At 50.2% G+C, this 15842-nt stretch overlaps 1 protein-coding gene across 1 annotated transcript; it reads right to left on the reverse strand.

Moving 5' to 3' along the window:
• Positions 1-114: 114 nt before the first annotated feature.
• Wbp2 (WW domain binding protein 2) lies at positions 115-9448 on the reverse strand. Its single transcript, XM_027425645.2, has 8 exons — positions 9291-9448; positions 5635-5743; positions 3813-3948; positions 2918-3010; positions 2217-2351; positions 1875-1997; positions 1234-1310; positions 115-1115 (listed from the first exon to the last, which is right to left on the reverse strand). The coding sequence occupies exons 1-8, from the start codon at positions 9347-9349 to the stop codon at positions 1062-1064; spliced, it is 786 nt and encodes a 261-aa protein (XP_027281446.1). The 5' UTR covers positions 9350-9448; the 3' UTR covers positions 115-1061.
• Between the last annotated feature and the right edge of the window lie 6394 nt (positions 9449-15842).

Genomic DNA, 15842 nt, shown 5'->3' on the forward strand with positions numbered 1-15842 from the left:
CCCCACCTCCCAGCTGTCAATAGCTCCTCCTCCCATAAGATCTCACCCTTCTCACCACACAGAGTCAGAGAGTCCAGTTACTTCATTTACTGTTTCACAGTTGTAGCAAACAAATCAAGGTGCAAACTGGGTTTATTTCACATTAATATATTAACTGGATTTTTTGTGTGTCAAATAAATAGGGATTTCTCTTTAAATAACCATCTCCTTGTTTTGCGTCCAGACCAGGACCAAACAAGAGCAAATCTTAGTGCATCCAGGGGGCGGGCGTGAAGCTCACACAGGGGCAGATGGCAAGTTTCAGGTCACATGGTTGGAGGTGCTCGTTCCCAGACCTAAGTCATGATTGGACAGACATGCACTCTCTACTGCTCCTGCAGAAAAGCCCCTTGTGTAAAGGGGAAGAGGAGGGGACACTACCAGAGGGGCTTCTCCCAGCTACAGAGGCTTTGCTTCTGATGCCACCAACCACTGGAAGTTCAGGGTAAAATTCCCAAAGCCAGAGGCAATGAGGGAACAAGGACAAGTGTGGAGTGTGACTGAGGCCAGGGCCTGACTGAAGGGAATGTGGACTGACCATCTGTGGGGACAGTGGCTTTCCGGGGTCAGGCACACCCCAGGAGGAAGGAATGTGAGCAGGACCTGGCAGGGCCTGTAGGAGAGACACAAGGCGGGTCTGATGAGCCCAGAAGATGGCGTAGGATGGTCATCAGGCTGAGGGGCTGGACTGTGGTGGAGGAGTGGCCAGAGAGTCCCTCTGTGGGCAGGAGCTACTACAGTGAGGAACAAGGGGCAATCCCAAGCTCCCAATAGCCCCAGAGATGGTGAGAGGGAAGCTAGACAGAGCAGTGCCATGGGTTGAGCTAGTGTGGGAAGCTGGGAGGCGCCTCTCAGAGGCCAGGAGCCCCGCCCTTCCATCAGGGCTAGTTCCTGGTAACTGTTTATAATCAGGCCTGGGGAAGAACAGGCCCTCCCTGGCCTCCCAGAATCTCAGATGCAGCTCCGTGGGAGGCCCAGGAAGGGAGGGGTCGTCCAGTGAGAGGCAGGGAGGTGGGCAAGGTCTACTGGGTCTTCTTGTCTTCTGGGGGGTAGTAGGGTGGCGGCGGAGGCTGGCTCTAGAGGAAGAAAACACAGATCATGTGAGACATCACAGAATGAGCAGTGTCTCTCTTTCACCACTGGCTCCCAGGCTGTGTGACTGAGAGGGCGGGCAAGCAGGTTTGCCCCACTTACCGTGGGCATGTAGACATTGTGTGGGTTGCCGGGGTTGTAATAGGCGCTGGCAGCTGCTTCTGCGGCCTTGGCCTCAGCTGTAAAAGGAAACACATGGCTGGATGGCAATGAGTGACAAGCCCCCCTCCTCCACCCACCTGAGTTCAGGGCAGCTGGTGCTGGCGACTCAGGCCACCAAAAGCTTCAGTGACTTTCCTAAGCACCTGCCACGTGCTGGCACTGTCTTTACAGTCCCTTTACATGCCCTTGACATAGGTCTATCGGGCGGTCCTGGTGACCATCTGTAGATGAGACACTGAGGCATACAGGGTGACTTTCTGGGTCCAAGGTCACTGGTAGCCAAGGGCCAACAAGGCTGGAATCTATACCTCATCTCACCTTCAGACTGTTGTTTCATATTCTATGGCACTGGGGACACAGAACATAGGCCTAGCCCATGCCAGGCAAGGGCTCACTAAACCAAACCCAGCCCTTGCAATACAGCTCTTCACCACCGAGCTATCACTCTGTTGGTTCCTCTGGGTGGTCTGTAAGCCAGAGGCCCTTCATCAGTAGTCTCCAGCCATCTTGTGGGGTTGTCTGTAAGACCTTCCGGAGGAGAAAGCTGGTCCTCAAGAATTGCTAGCAGCCTAGGGGCTCACCTGCAGGAGTGGAGGGGGCACTGGGGCCACTGACTGGAGGCTCCATAGGCCCAGGATAGGGTGGTGGTGGGGGCTGTACATATCCCATGGCGCCATCCATCATGGGAGGTCCTGGATAGAACTCTGCTTGGAAAGAGAGTGACAGAGACAGTGAGCACGCCCTCGTGGCTCCCTCAGAAGGCTAATCCTGGGAGTGGTCTGTCTATTTCCTTGGGGTGCCCTCTGAGCTCTCCACTGTTAGGTCTAAAGCAGGTGAAAGGGCACATTGCCCCTCTGCAACCTGAAGGTGTGGTTAGTGGGTGGGTGGGGAGGCTGAGGCTGGGCAGCAAAGGACACACTCACCAGGTGGGGGCGGTGGATAGGGGTAGCCAGGAGGGCAGGGGTACATTCCATTGGCGACTGGCGGGGGAAAGACATAGGCCCCACTGGGCATGTAAGGGTACCCATAGGCTCCATTAGGGGCTTCACCTCTGGAGGCTATAAGTACAAGGGGAGAGAGAGATGAGTGTTGCCTGCCTCAGGGACTGATGAGTCCAGGACAGTGCCCACAGATGCCATTCAGCCTCCCACTGCCCACCTGGGTCTGCCTAGGTCTCTGTGTGGGAGGGGAGGGGAGGGGAGGGGAGAGGAGAGGAGAGGAGGGGAAGGGAGGGGAGGGGAGGGGAGGGAAGGAGAGGGGAGGGAGAGGCCAGAGGGCAACAGGACAGAGTGGAGAGGGAGTAAATGGAAAGGTAACCTGGGGGGGTGGGAGGGTAGAATGAGGGAGTGAATGCTGAGCACAGTGCTTGGGAATTTACAATGGCTGCTGGGTGGTAGTTTAACAGTTGGGTTTATTGTTTGTTTTTCAGTCCAAACATTTCTGTCAGAATGCTGCATGCTTGTTATGGGCAGAGGAAACCCACAGACGGTAATTACAGGTTTCTTTCTCAACTCCCAGCCCTGCCATCTGGGCCCACAGTCACCTCCCAGTGCTTACAATACAAAATAAAAGGACAAACAAGAAACAAGGAGTGCTGGCCTCTTGTTTTTAAGAGCTGGGATACCTTGTGATGCCACCTGGAGCATCCGCTGCCCAAACTCAATGGCGCCCCCTGCTGTGAAGGTCAACTTGTAGGAAGCGGCGCCTTCCCAGCCACCTGAGAAGGGGCAAGGACAGTGAAGGAACAGTGAGGACATGAAAACAGGTTCAGTTCAGAGAGATGGCTCTTTGTCCTCTTCTGGCCACCGTCCAACACTGAGGAGGCTGTCGGGAAAGGGCGGGGCTTCGGCCTGTAGCCCACAAAACACCTGGTGCTGCACACTGGCCTGGCTCCTGCTTGTGGGTTTCATCCTCTCAACAGGGCTTTCCCCCACCCCCAGCCAAGTATACTGCCAGCACCAAGGCTACATGGTTGATTGTAGAGCCAACAGCAAGGGGGAGGGGAAGGAGGCTTCACTCGACCACCAGTAAAGCACTGGGCAGCTCTCCTGGTAACTGACATCGAGGTTCAGGTCAGGACTCTCCTGGTAAGAGGCCTCAAGACAGAACATGGTCCCTCCAGCCTGGCTGGCTGACACAGGGTCCCCTGGAGTCTGGGAGTCAGCCACAAAGCAGGGTGCCCTGCCAGCCGCTGGTAAGGAAGGGAGCTGCCTTTCCTTGGCTCTCATGGAAGGCTCCTCCCAGGAATGGGACACAGCTCCTCCCCAAATCTAAAACCTGGGCCTTCCCTGGGGGAAAATGAGCTCCTTTAGTTTTTAAACTGCTTGGCTCACTCTCTGACACAAGGCTGGTCTGACCCAGCACTCCCCAGCTCTTGGCAACCAAAGCCCACGGGTGCCCCTCTGCCATTAGCTCAGGTATCTAAGTTAATTCAGGGCTGGGAAGGGGGAGGCAGTCAGAGTTGCCCAGAACACTGCACTGAAAACCCAATCATGTCCCTGAGTCCCCTTGTCACCTACCTCCTGCTTCAGCCTTGACTGTTCCCTTAATGAAATTGGCACCAAACACTGGCTGCTTGATCTCACAGTCCTTCATGAGATAGAACGGCATCATGAACGACTGCATGGCGTCCTTCCCCTTAGACAGAAAGATGACCTGTGGCGAGAGGCAATAGGCCATTAGAGCCAGAACCGAGCCAGCTTAGCCGTTGCCTCCCACCCATTTTCTGTGTGCTGGTCTGTTCCTATGCCAGAGCAGCCAGTGTAGCCCAGGTCTGACGGCCGCATGGCTCCTCCCACGTGCTATAACGTCAAAGGCCTGGGTACAACCCAGAGACCCCAGACTCAGGTGTGCACAAAAGGAACCTTCAGGCTGCAGAGTGAGGATACACTGTTATCGTTTCAGAGGCAGAGAGGGTGGCCGATGTGTATACACGGGGGAGCCTGCTATGCTGCATGCAGGGCGGGCAGGCAGACTCCCCGGGAGGCGGGGGAGAGCCCAAGCTCATACAATATGCAGCACAAGGGTCCAGGAGAAGCGATCATTGTGACTTCCTGCAGGCCACTCTGCCTGACAGTCACAGAACTCTACTGTCCCACACCTGGAAAACGCCTTTCTTTTTTTTTCTTAATTACATTTATTTATGTTATAGTTGTGGTTTACATATGTTATGGGTGTGGCATGTGCACACACCACAGTGCACACATGAAGGTCAGAGGTAAGTTCTCCCCTTCTACTATGTGGGTCAAACCCCTGGGTTCCCAAACCACCCCTGGTTTCCAAACCACCGGACACTCAGTCTAACGCAAGATGTGAGTGTGAGTGTGAGTCTCTGGAGGTGCAGCCGTCAAAACCTACAGATGTGCACTGCCTCTAGCCGTCCTGACACCTCACTGGTGGGAGGCTACAGGCAGCGCCCTTTTCCTAACTATTAATTTGTATTACTCAGAGCCCACATGGCTCACTCTCAGGCGAGTCCAATTCTGCAGCCTGGCATCTCTCACTCTGCAGGGCTCTGCTGGGCTTTCTGCCCAGCCTGGAGGCTGTGGCCCTGCTACTGTATCCTGTTTACCACACTCATCACTCTGACTGTGCACATAAGCCTCGAGGGCTCCTCCAGGCAAGTCATCACAGCAGCTGTATCCGACCTCAGAGAGATCTTTGTGGAGTTTGCATGGCCCTGGTCAGGAAAACAGTACAGAAGGGCCTGGTGGTTCTAGAATCCAGGTCATGTGACAAAGAAAGAAGCAGAGCAAGACACTTGCATCCCTCAGGGTTCAGACGCCATGGGTGTCACAAAGTGAAGGAGAGACACTTGCATCCCCAGGGCTCAGACACCACTGGTGTCACAAGGTGAAGGAGAGACACTTGCATCTCGAGGGCTCAAACGACATGGGTGTCACAAGGTGAAGGAGAGACACTTGCATCCCTCAGGGCTCAGACGCCATGGGTGTCACAAAGTGAAGGAGAGACACTTGCATCCCCAGGGCTCAGACACCACTGGTGTCACAAGGTGAAGGAGAGACACTTGCATCTCGAGGGCTCAAACGACATGGGTGTCACAAAGTGAAGGAGAGACACTTGCATCCCTCAGGGCTCAGACGCCATGGGTGTCACAAAGTGAAGGAGAGACACTTGCATCCCCAGGGCTCAAACACCACTGGTGTCACAAGGTGAAGGAGAGACACTTGCATCTCGAGGGCTCAAACGACATGGGTGTCACAAAGTGAAGGAGAGACACTTGCATCCCCAGGGCTCAGACACCACAGGTGTCACAAAGTGAAGTAGAAATACACATGACCATCTGGCAGCACGGAGCCTCTAACTGGCTGTACAACTTACACGGTATGGGGTAAGGTAGACAGTGCCTTTCTTGGTCCCTTTGAAAGCCTCTGGCACATTCTTCATGTCATTGAAGGTAAGTTCCACATGATCATAGGACATTAGGATGCTGTGATGAAAAACAAAAAACACAAAAAGACCAGATGATATGTCATCAGTCATGAGTCATTGGAGACATGGACTAAGTCACTCACAACACTGTTGCAATAGGACTATGAGTAAACCATCAGGACTGTCAGGTAGAGATAGTCCCCAAGCTCCATTTCTACAGCCCCCAAGTGACCAGGGTAAGAGAACTGTCTTCGACGGGCGTTGGTGGTGCACGCCTTTAATCCCAGCACTTGGGAGGCAGAGGCAGGAGGATCTCTGTGAGTTCCAGGACAGCCTGGTCTCCAGAGCAAGTGCCAGGACAGCCTCCAAAGCCACAGAGAAACCCTGTCTCGAAAACCAAAAAAAAAAAAAAAAAAAAAAAAGAGAACTGTCTTCATCTCTCCAACTGGACTAGGTCACCTGAGTTTTCTCTTCAGTCTGCTCTTAAGCCCTGTGACAGGCATTCTAGTTTGGGCTTTCTGAGGCTGGTCTTGAGCTTGCTAAGTTATTCCTGCTTGCATCTCCCAAGTGCTGGGATTACAGACTTCTACCGCCAGGCTGCTTTCATGAGGTGCTAGGGATGGACACAGGGTTTTGTGCATCCCAGGAAAGCATACTACCACCTGAGTCACAGCCACAACAATTTTACTGTTTTTTTTTTTCCTAAAAAATAAAACAAAACAAAACAAAACTAATATAGCCGGACAGTGGTGGTGCTCGACTTTAATCCCAGCACCCCAGAGGCAGAGGCAGGTGGATCTCTGTGAAGATAGCCTGGTCTACAGAGTGAGTTCCAGGACAGCCAGAGCTACACTGAGAAAGCCTGTCTCAAAAATACCAAAACAACAACAATAAACAAACAACAAAAACAAACAAAACCCTAATATATAAACATGAGTCTAATGGGACTTGGGGATGCAGCACAGTAGTATTTGCCTAGCATGGTCACAGTTCTGAGTTCTTCCCCAGCAACACACACACAGCTAATAAATAAGTAAATAATAAAAGTATAGAGTCAAAGACATGATTCTATAGTTTCATTGGATCCTCTGAAGCTGGAGACACAGGTGGTTGTGAGCCGCCTGACATTGATACGGGGAACTAAATGGGCCCTCTGGGAGATCATATTTTTGTTGTTGTTGTTGTTGTTTCTATGTGTGTGTGTTTTTTTTTTTTTAATCCAAGCTTCTTTAGCTGGAGCTGTAGAAAATGTCTGTGGATAAAGCCCTTGAGATGTGTGTATATGCATGTGTGTGTCTGTATGTGTGCGTGCGTGCGTGCGTGCGTGTGTGTGTGTGTGTGTGTGTGTGTGTGTACTTGTGTGCTCGGTTTTCTGGGAAGAGTTCACAGCCTTTATCTCTAACAGTGGTTTGTGAATTAAAGGTTAATGTTCACTAGTTTTGGGGGGGGTTGTTTTTGTTTTTTTTTTTTTTTTTTTGGTTTTTCGAGACAGGGTTTCTCTGTGTAGCTTTGGAGCCTATCCTGGCACTCGCTCTGGAGACCAGGCTGGCCTCAAACTCACAGAGATCCGCCTGCCTCTGCCTCCTGAGTGCTGGGATTAAAGGTGTGGTCACCAATGCCCAGCTTGTTCACTAGTTTAAATATCATAAGTTTGAGCACTGCACTTACATTTCAATTATTACTGACACATGTTTCAGAAGTGAGGCTGAAGTTCTTCCCAGGACCCTATTTGGTAGCAATGAGCCAGGTGCTGAGCCCAGGAGGGCAGAAATCTTCTACATAAAAGCCAGAGTAAGTGAAGGAAAACCACTCTCAAACGATGAAGCTAAACAGCTCTGGTTGTGGTGGTACATCTCTGATTTCCCTGCTCTCAAAAGCCAGAGGTCGGATTGCCTCAGGTTCAAGGCCAATCTGGATGGAAACCATAGACTGAAAACCAGAGAGAGGGGTAGTGGTGGGGACACCACTGAATGGCATCAAAGTACTTGACCAGCCAAGGTACTGGACTAAGTACACCAGAGAATAAGGTTTCTCAGATTACATGACATAAGGGTCCAAATTCTTATGTCTCCTCCTCATCCCAAATACCCTTTCTTGGTGCAAAGGTAATAGAGGACTTAGAACACAATAAAAGAGGCCAGCTCAGGTTAAAGAAGTGATCACCAGCTGGACGGTGGTGGTGCACGCCTTTAATCCCAGCACTGGGGAGGCAGAGGCAGGCAGGAGGAACTATGTGAGTTCCAGACCAGCCTGGTCTACAAAGTGAGTTCCAGGACAGGCTCCAAAGCTACACAGAGAAACTGTCTCGAAAAACTAAGAATTAAAAAATAATAATAATAAAGAAGTGATCAGCTGGGCGTTGGTGGCGCACACCTTTAATCCCAGCACTGGGGAGGCAGAGGCAGGCGGATCTCTGTGAGTTCGAGACCAGCCTGGTTCTACAAGAGCTAGTTTCAGGACAGGCTCCAAAGCCACAGAGAAACCCTGTCTCGAAAAACCAAAAAAAAAAAAAAAAAAAAAAAAAAAAAAACTTGCTGGGCTGGCCAGAACCTGCCAAGAACTATGGAGACAAAATCAGCATTTCCAGTCTGTGTCACCCCACACCTTCTCTTCTGACTCATCAAACATTCTCAAGTGACAGGTCCCAAGATGGCTTTGACTTCGACCACGCCTCCCTTGGCCTTCAAGAAGACATTCAAGCTTGCATAGCTCAGGTCAAGAGAGTCTGATTTCCAATGTCCGAGCAAGAAAGGAAAAGAGAAGCGACAGAGAGGGCCCAAAAGTTGGAGAGGAAGAGTGGATGGTGCAGTGAGGGGTAGAGAAAAAAGAATCTTGCAGTTGAGAGACTTCTACTCTGGCGAGCGACTTAAGCCCTCAGGAATCCAAGAGAACCAGGGGAGCGAGCGAGCGAGCGAGCGAGCGAGCGACACAAGGGAGACGCCTTTACAAGGCCCGCGGGCGCCAGGCACTGGGTGAGCAGATGACAGCCCCTCAGTTCCACCTCTAGGGCCTCAGCCTTTCTCTTGGAACCTGAGAAGTTCTGGAATATACGAGGAGACTGGACAGGAGTGGTTAAGCAACTGTTGGCTTTGCGGTCAAGACTCTTGCCTCAGGTCCCATCGGTCACTCACAGCCCTAAGCCAGGTTATTCGCCCTGTGTGAGCCTCGCTTGCCCTACCGGTAAACCGTGTGGGATAGTTTCTGCCGCACAAGATTAGCTGTTATCTGAGGCAGAACCGACCCACGCCGCGCCTCCTGCCGCGTAGCAACCACGTAGTAAACGCCCAACACAGAGCAATTATTCTCGGACTCCATTTGGGAGGGGGCTCGCTGGCCTCACTCAGGACCCACGTCCCCGCCGCCCCGGCTCCCCCCCCCCCCCGGCTCCCCCCGGCTCCCCGGCTCCCCGGCTCCCCCGGCTCCCCCGGCTCCCCCGGCTCCCCCCCCTCACCCACGCCCCACCCACGCCCTCCAGCCCCGCCCCCGGCCGTTACCGCCCCCTCCCCCAGCGCTCCACCACCGCCCCTCCTCACCGCACCCCACCGCCCACCACACGGCGCCCGCCTCCGCCCCCAGCCTCCAGGATCCTTCCGCCGCGTCCTCACCTCTCAGTGTTGTTGACGATCACTCCGCCACCCTCCGAGTGATTCTTGTTGAGCGCCATAGTCTCTCCTCCCACTGGGGTCCCGAGACTCGCAGCGCTCTGCGCCTGCGCCGGTCTTCGGCCCGCCTCCAGTGGCGTCGTTCGTATTACAGCCAGCCAATCATCGCTCCTGCGCGCAGGCTGACCAACCACCTGACCTCCGATGTCACGTGGCGAGAGTTTACTCCCGCTCCCCCTCCCCCAAGTCGCACCTGCATCACAAACAAGCCGCGGACTACAATTCCCAGCAGGCGATGGTTCCCTCAACCGCGACCTCTCCTTGCGTTGAGTGGTGGTTGAATTCTGGGACTTGTAGTCTTTTTTTTAACTCTAGGACAGGCTTGCTAGGTTATTTACAAAGTCTTAAACATCTGTACGCGTCTCCCAAACCGGCCTCCTCGTGTTAAGCAAACTCAATTGGAGAGATGTAACTTAAACGTGGTGACTTGGTGTGTGCCACCTTTAAACCACTTAATGAGCCGCCTTCGTCCTCGCCCATACTCTTGGCTGTGCGAGACGTAGCCCTGTCTAAGGTGGACTGGAACAGTCCCAGCAAAATACGCTTTAATCACCTCCAACCGTGACCCCGCGAGTCGGACAGTGTGAACTTCTGGGGAGAGTGATCGGCTCCCCACCGTCCTCCCCACCGTCCTCCCCGCCCCCTGCACCGGCCACCCCTGCACCGGTCCCCTGAACCGCCCCCCTGCACCGCCCCCTGCGCGGCTCCCTGCGCCGCCCCCTGCACCCTCTGGCCTCACGATGGCGCTGCGCCCTCTCAGTCTAGCTCGCTAGTCTAAACAGCAGGACTTTGAAGACCCAGGCGTGGGTGTCTGTCCACTACGTTGCAGAGAATCTGAACTCCATCTGAGGTGGCTCTTTCGCGGGCCGGGAAGGACTGCGGGACGTCCTCACTATCCCTAGATCTGGGGGATCAGGGTTTGGTCCCAAGCAGACAGCATAGCGGTTCACATCCCAGCATTTGGGAGGCTGAGGCAGGAAGCTGCGGCAAATTGGAGGTCAGCTTGGGTTGCATAAGGATTTCCAGTCCAGCCTCAGCTATTGTAAGACGCTGTCTTTAAAAAAAAAAAGTGGTGGTGGTGTAGCGTGTGTGCGTGTGCGTGTGTGTGCGTGTGCGTGTGTGTGAATAGATGGCTCAGCAGCTGAGAAGGAGGGGTCCCGAGATTGCTTTCCAGCACTGAGGTCAGGCGCTGACGTCTCTGGCCTTCTCATGCATCATATATATATATATATCATAGATGTGCACACATACACATCATTAAAAACTAATGAAAACACATTTTAAAAATGTTTATTTCCACTTTATGTATGTAACGGGTTGTCTGCATGCATGCATGTGTACTACAGTGTGTACAGGAGCCGCAGGAGGACACAGGAGGGTGTCACATCTCTTGGAGCTGCAGATCCAGATGGTTATAAACTGTTTGTATGGGTGCTGGCAACCAAATTCGTGTCTTTTGCAAGGACAAGTTATCTTGGCTGCTGAGCCACCTTTCTGGTCCCATAAAGTAAGTCTTCTTTTAAAAAAAGTAAAATCCAACTCTATACGGTAATATACAGAATGTTGAAGAAATACACTTTTATTTGCATAAAAATAAGATACTGATAGTCTTCAGGCAGGAATTGCAGCACTATCCCTTTGAGACACAGTTTTGGGAATTTCGGGGTGACTCAGTGCAAGGAGTCTTTTGCATTCTTTAGTTTTTTTTTTTTTTTCTGGGTACACTCTCATAAAAGTCAAATAGCGCTGGGCAGTGGTGGCGCACGCCTTTGATCCCAGCACTTGGGAGGCAGAGGCAGGAGGATCTCTGTGAGTTCGAGACCAGCCTGGTCTACAAGAGCTAGTTCCAGGACAGCCTCCAAAGCCACAGAGAAACCCTGTCTTGAAAAACCAAAATAAATAAATAAATAAATAAATAAATAAATAAATAAATAAAAATGGCTACAGATTTTTGTTTGTTTGTTTTTGAGAAAAAGCATCTTAGAACCCATTCAGACTCCTATGTAACAGTTATGTAGCCAAGGCTGGCCTCAAATTCCTGGTCCTCTACCTCCCGAGCTAGCAATACAGACTTCTGCCACCATGCCTGGCCAGATTTATTTATTTGTTAATTTACTTAATATAGAGGGTCTCTTATATGATGATGACCTTAAACTCCTCGTCTCCTGGCTCTACCACCTCCTGAGATTATAGCTGTGTATCTCCCTGCCAGGGTTACAATGCGCTGGATTAGCTGACTCCAGGCTCTCTTGGACACTGTGCAAACCACTCTACTAAACTGGACTGTGTCCTCAGCCCCAGGTTTTTTTGGTTTTTGTTTTTTGTTTTTTAGAGCAAACTCCAAGCTGACTGTAATGAAGCAATCAGTAATCAGAGGCAAGAAGACAGCTGAAAATTCTCACCCCTGCTCCTTGTTTACTTGTTGAACTCCCAGCCATCCAGGTCTATATACAGGGACCCTGTCTCAAACCAAACCAAACAACCAACCAAGCCTGGTGTGGTGACACTTGCCTTTAATCCCAGCACTCTGGAGGCAGAGGCAGAGGCAGAGGCAGAGGCAAAAAGGATCTCTGTGACTTTGAAACCAACTTGGTCTACAAATCGAGTTCTAGGAAAGCCAGGGCTGTTACACAGAGAAATCCTATCTCAGAAAAAAAAAAAGCGCAAAACAAAAACAACAGCAATAAAACTAAACAAGACAAAAACAAAGTAAAATAAAATTAATAGCCAGTCCCAGCACTCTGGAAGCAGATCTCTGTGAATTCAAGGCCAGCCTGGTCTACAGAGTTCCAGGACAGCCAGGAGCACATAGAGAAACTATTATCTCAAAAACAAACAAACACAAAACAAAAACAAAAGAATAAAGGGCTAGGTAGATGACTAAGGGAATAAGAGTGCTTGCTGCTGTCCCAGGGAGAAGAGTTCAGCGCCTAGCACAAGTCAGGTGACTCACATGGCCTGTAAATCCACTCCAGTGAATCTGATAATCTGATGCCCTCTTCTGGTCTTTGCAGGCACCTGCACTCAAAAGGACACACACACACACACACACACACACACACACACACACACACACACACAAAGATAATAGAAAATAAAAAGAGCTCAATCCTTCCCTGGGGATCTAAAGGTTGTTCCTGAGACTTGGGGACAGACTGGCAGGAGGAAGGCCTCTGGGGAGACATCATCCCAGGAACTGAGTCTCTGAAAGGTTTCTATTCTCAAGTCATATCTTGCAATGTTTGACATTCACTGAAGTTACCAGTTTTGCCTCTTGTCATGGACTGAACAGAAAAATTATAAACAGCCTTGTTTGGGCTAGTTTCCAGCCAAATGACTCAATACTTCCTTGACTGGATTGTTGGATTGGTCCAGCTAGAGCAGTGTTTCCTGCTTTCACTTCTGTTCTTCAGAGATAGGATTATCTATAGGTAGAAATGTCTTTGCTTTACACCAACATCCTCTTAATTATTTTAAATTAAAAAATGCTTTTATTTTTTAAACTGGGCAGTGGTGGCACATACCTTTTATCCCAGCACTTGGGAGGCAGAGGCAGGTGGGTCTCTGTGAGTTCAAGGTCAGCCTGGTCTACAAAGAGAGTTCCAGGCCAGCCAGGGCTGTTTCAAAGAGAAACCCTGTGTCAAAAAAAATTTTTTTTTGTACAGGGGGTGATGGTGGTGGTCCACTCCTTTAATCTCAGCACTCATGAGGCAGAGACAGGTGGATCTTTGAGTTCAAGGTTCACTCTTCCACAGACTGAGTTCCCGGCTGGTCTGGAACTCACAGAGATTGCCTGCCTCTGCCTCTTGAGTGCTGGGATTAAAGGTGTGCACCACCACGCCAGCACAACCTCCTTTTTAACTGCCCCCCACCCCCATTTTTACTTTCCTTGTTTTGTGTGTGTGTGAACTTTTAAATAACCTATTCATTCTTATTTTATGTGCATTAGTATTTTGCCTGCAGGCATGTCTGTGTGAAGGTGTCAGATTTTAGAGTTATAGACAGTTGTAAACTGCCATGTAGGTTCTGGGAATTGCACCCTGCTCCTCTGAAAGAGTAGTCCATGCTCTTAACTACTGAGCCATTTCTCCAGCCCTGCGTGAGAATTCTTTTTTAAATTTATTTTATGTGCATTGGTGTGAAGGCATCAGATCCCCTGGAACTGTAGTTACAGTTGTGAGCTGCTATGTAGGTACTGGGAATTGAACTTGGGACCTCTGAAAGAACAGTGTTCTTGGGGCTGGAGAGATGGCTCAGAGGAATAGGATGATGGGAGGGAGAGGGAACTGGGATTGGTATGTAAAAATATTATAAGAAAATATAATAATAAGGGGCTGGAGAGATGGCTCAGAGGTTAAGAGCACTGACTGCTCTTCCAGAGGTTCTGAGTTCAATTCCCAGAAACCACATGGTGGCTCACAACCATCCGTTATGAGACCTGGTGCCCTCTTCTGGTGTGCAGATATACATGGAAGCAGAATGTTGTATACATAATAAATAAATAAAATCTTTAAAAAGAAAGAAAGAAAGAAAGAAAGAAAGAAAGAAAGAAAGAAAGAAAGAAAAGTGTTCTTAACCACTGAGCCATTTTTTTTACTTTTTTGTTTTTCTTCCCCTCCTCCCCAAGACAAGGTCTCACTATGCAGCCTGGTTGGCTTAGAACTTGATATGTAGGCCAGGCTGCATCTGAATTTACAGATCTATGCTTGTTTCTGACTCCCAAGTACTGGGATGAAAGGCATGGACTATCATATCCAACTTTGTTTATAATTTCTTTTTAAAAACATATATTGAGATTTAGCCGGTTGTGGTGGTGCATGCTGGTAGGATTTGCTGAAGGAGGCAGAGGCAGGAGGATCACAACTTCAAGGCCCCTGGGCTACACATTAAAATCCCGGCGTCGGTGGCACATGCCTTTAATCCCAGCACTCGGATCTCTGTGAGTTCAAGGCCAGCCTGGTCTCCAGAGCGAGTGCCAGGATAGGCTCCAAAGCTACACAGAGAAACCCTGTCTGGAAAAAACAACAACAAAAAAACAAAACAACAACAACAAAAAAAACCCATATATATGTTATGGGATTGGAGAGATGCTTCAGCAGTTGCTGCTGTTCCAAAAGACCTGGGTTCCATTCCCAGCACTCACATGGTGGCTCACAACCTTCTGTAACTCCAGTTCAAGGGGATCCGACATCCTCTTTTGGCCTCTGAAGGCCTCCCTATGCATGTGGTATGCACCCATACACATAAAATACAAACAATTTGAAAAGGATTTGTTTGATTTTTAATTATGCATATATGTGTGTCCTTGTGTGTCTGTGTAAAGGAGTCCAGGTGGGGGGGAAGAGACCAGAGACATTGGATCTGTAGGTGTGAGCTGCCTATATGGGTGCTGGGAATCGAATTCGGGTCCTCTGGAAAAAGAGTATGTGTTCTCTCTCTCTCTCTCTCTCTCTCTCTCTCTTGAGACAGGGTTTCTCTCTGTGTCTTTGGAGCCTGTCCTGGAACTCCCAGGCTGGCCTGCAACTCCCAGAGGTCAGCCCTCCTCTGCCTCCCAGGTGCTGGGGACTAAATGTGAGTATGCTCTTAAGCACTGGGCCATCTCTCCAACCCTGTTTATAATTTCTTGCTTTACATTTTAAAATATTAACCAGGTTTGTGGCTGGAATTCCGGCATTCAGGAGGCTGAGGCAGGAAGACCATGAATTTCAAGCAGTCTGGGCAACATAGAAAGCCTCCATCTTTAAATATTAATAACAAACTTGAAAAGGAAGAGGAAACCTACACAGCTACACAAGAAGAGTGACTACAAAAGGAAAGGGACTCGTGTCCAGCCCCTTCCCATCCTCATTCCCACTCTCTGCCAAACGTGGAGTCAGAGGCAGAGCCTGGCTTTGTGGGCCTCAAGCTCACACAGTTTTGGAGGTACTATTGAAGAAATACAATAAACTACTCAGAATAGAGCCCTTCACAGAGCCAGGCTGGGGCCTCCTGACGGGAAATGTTATAGAGAGGAAGTCATGGTGTTAGAGATAGCAGGCTTCACCGGCTAAAACAGCCAACTTTGAGAGTTTTAGAAAAACAGAAGACCATGTGACACATTAAAGACAACCAACAAAGCAGAGAGGGACTAAGGGGGGAAGGCGAGGGTGACAGACAGGGGGAAGGGGTAGGGTCTTGCAAACTGGGTTTTTAAGCCCATCACTGTAATCTCAGCGTCTGATAGGAGAGTTGGCAGAACCAGGAATTTTAGGGCATCCTCAGCAGTGTGAGACCTTGTTCCCCCTAACAAACAACTAACCAAAGAACGTGGCCTGCTGTGTTGCCCAGGTTTGCTTCAAACTCCTGGATGAAAATGGTCCTCTTGCCTTATGGAGTAGCTATGACTACCTGTGTGTGCCGCTGTGCCAGCCTCACAAGCTAAACAGGGACCAAGACCTAGACAGGAACCTGGGAAGCACAATCAATCAGTCTGATAGGGTTTCCAGTGGGTATTCC

The sequence above is a fragment of the Cricetulus griseus genome, chromosome 7 (assembly GCF_003668045.3).
Source record: "Cricetulus griseus strain 17A/GY chromosome 7, alternate assembly CriGri-PICRH-1.0, whole genome shotgun sequence".
In the NCBI taxonomy this organism is placed as follows: domain Eukaryota; kingdom Metazoa; phylum Chordata; class Mammalia; order Rodentia; family Cricetidae; genus Cricetulus; species Cricetulus griseus.

Coding starts and splice junctions, on each gene's coding strand:
- Wbp2 (XM_027425645.2), bottom strand. CDS start 9,349: ATGGCGCTCAACAAGAATCACTCGGAGGGTGGCGGAGTGATCGTCAAC. Junction 5,744..9,290: donor ATCGTCAACAACACTGAGAG/GTGAGGACGCGG, acceptor TTTTCATCACAG/CATCCTAATGTCCTATGATC. Junction 1,311..1,874: donor TGCCCCCTCCACTCCTGCAG/GTGAGCCCCTAG, acceptor TTCCTTTTACAG/CTGAGGCCAAGGCCGCAGAA.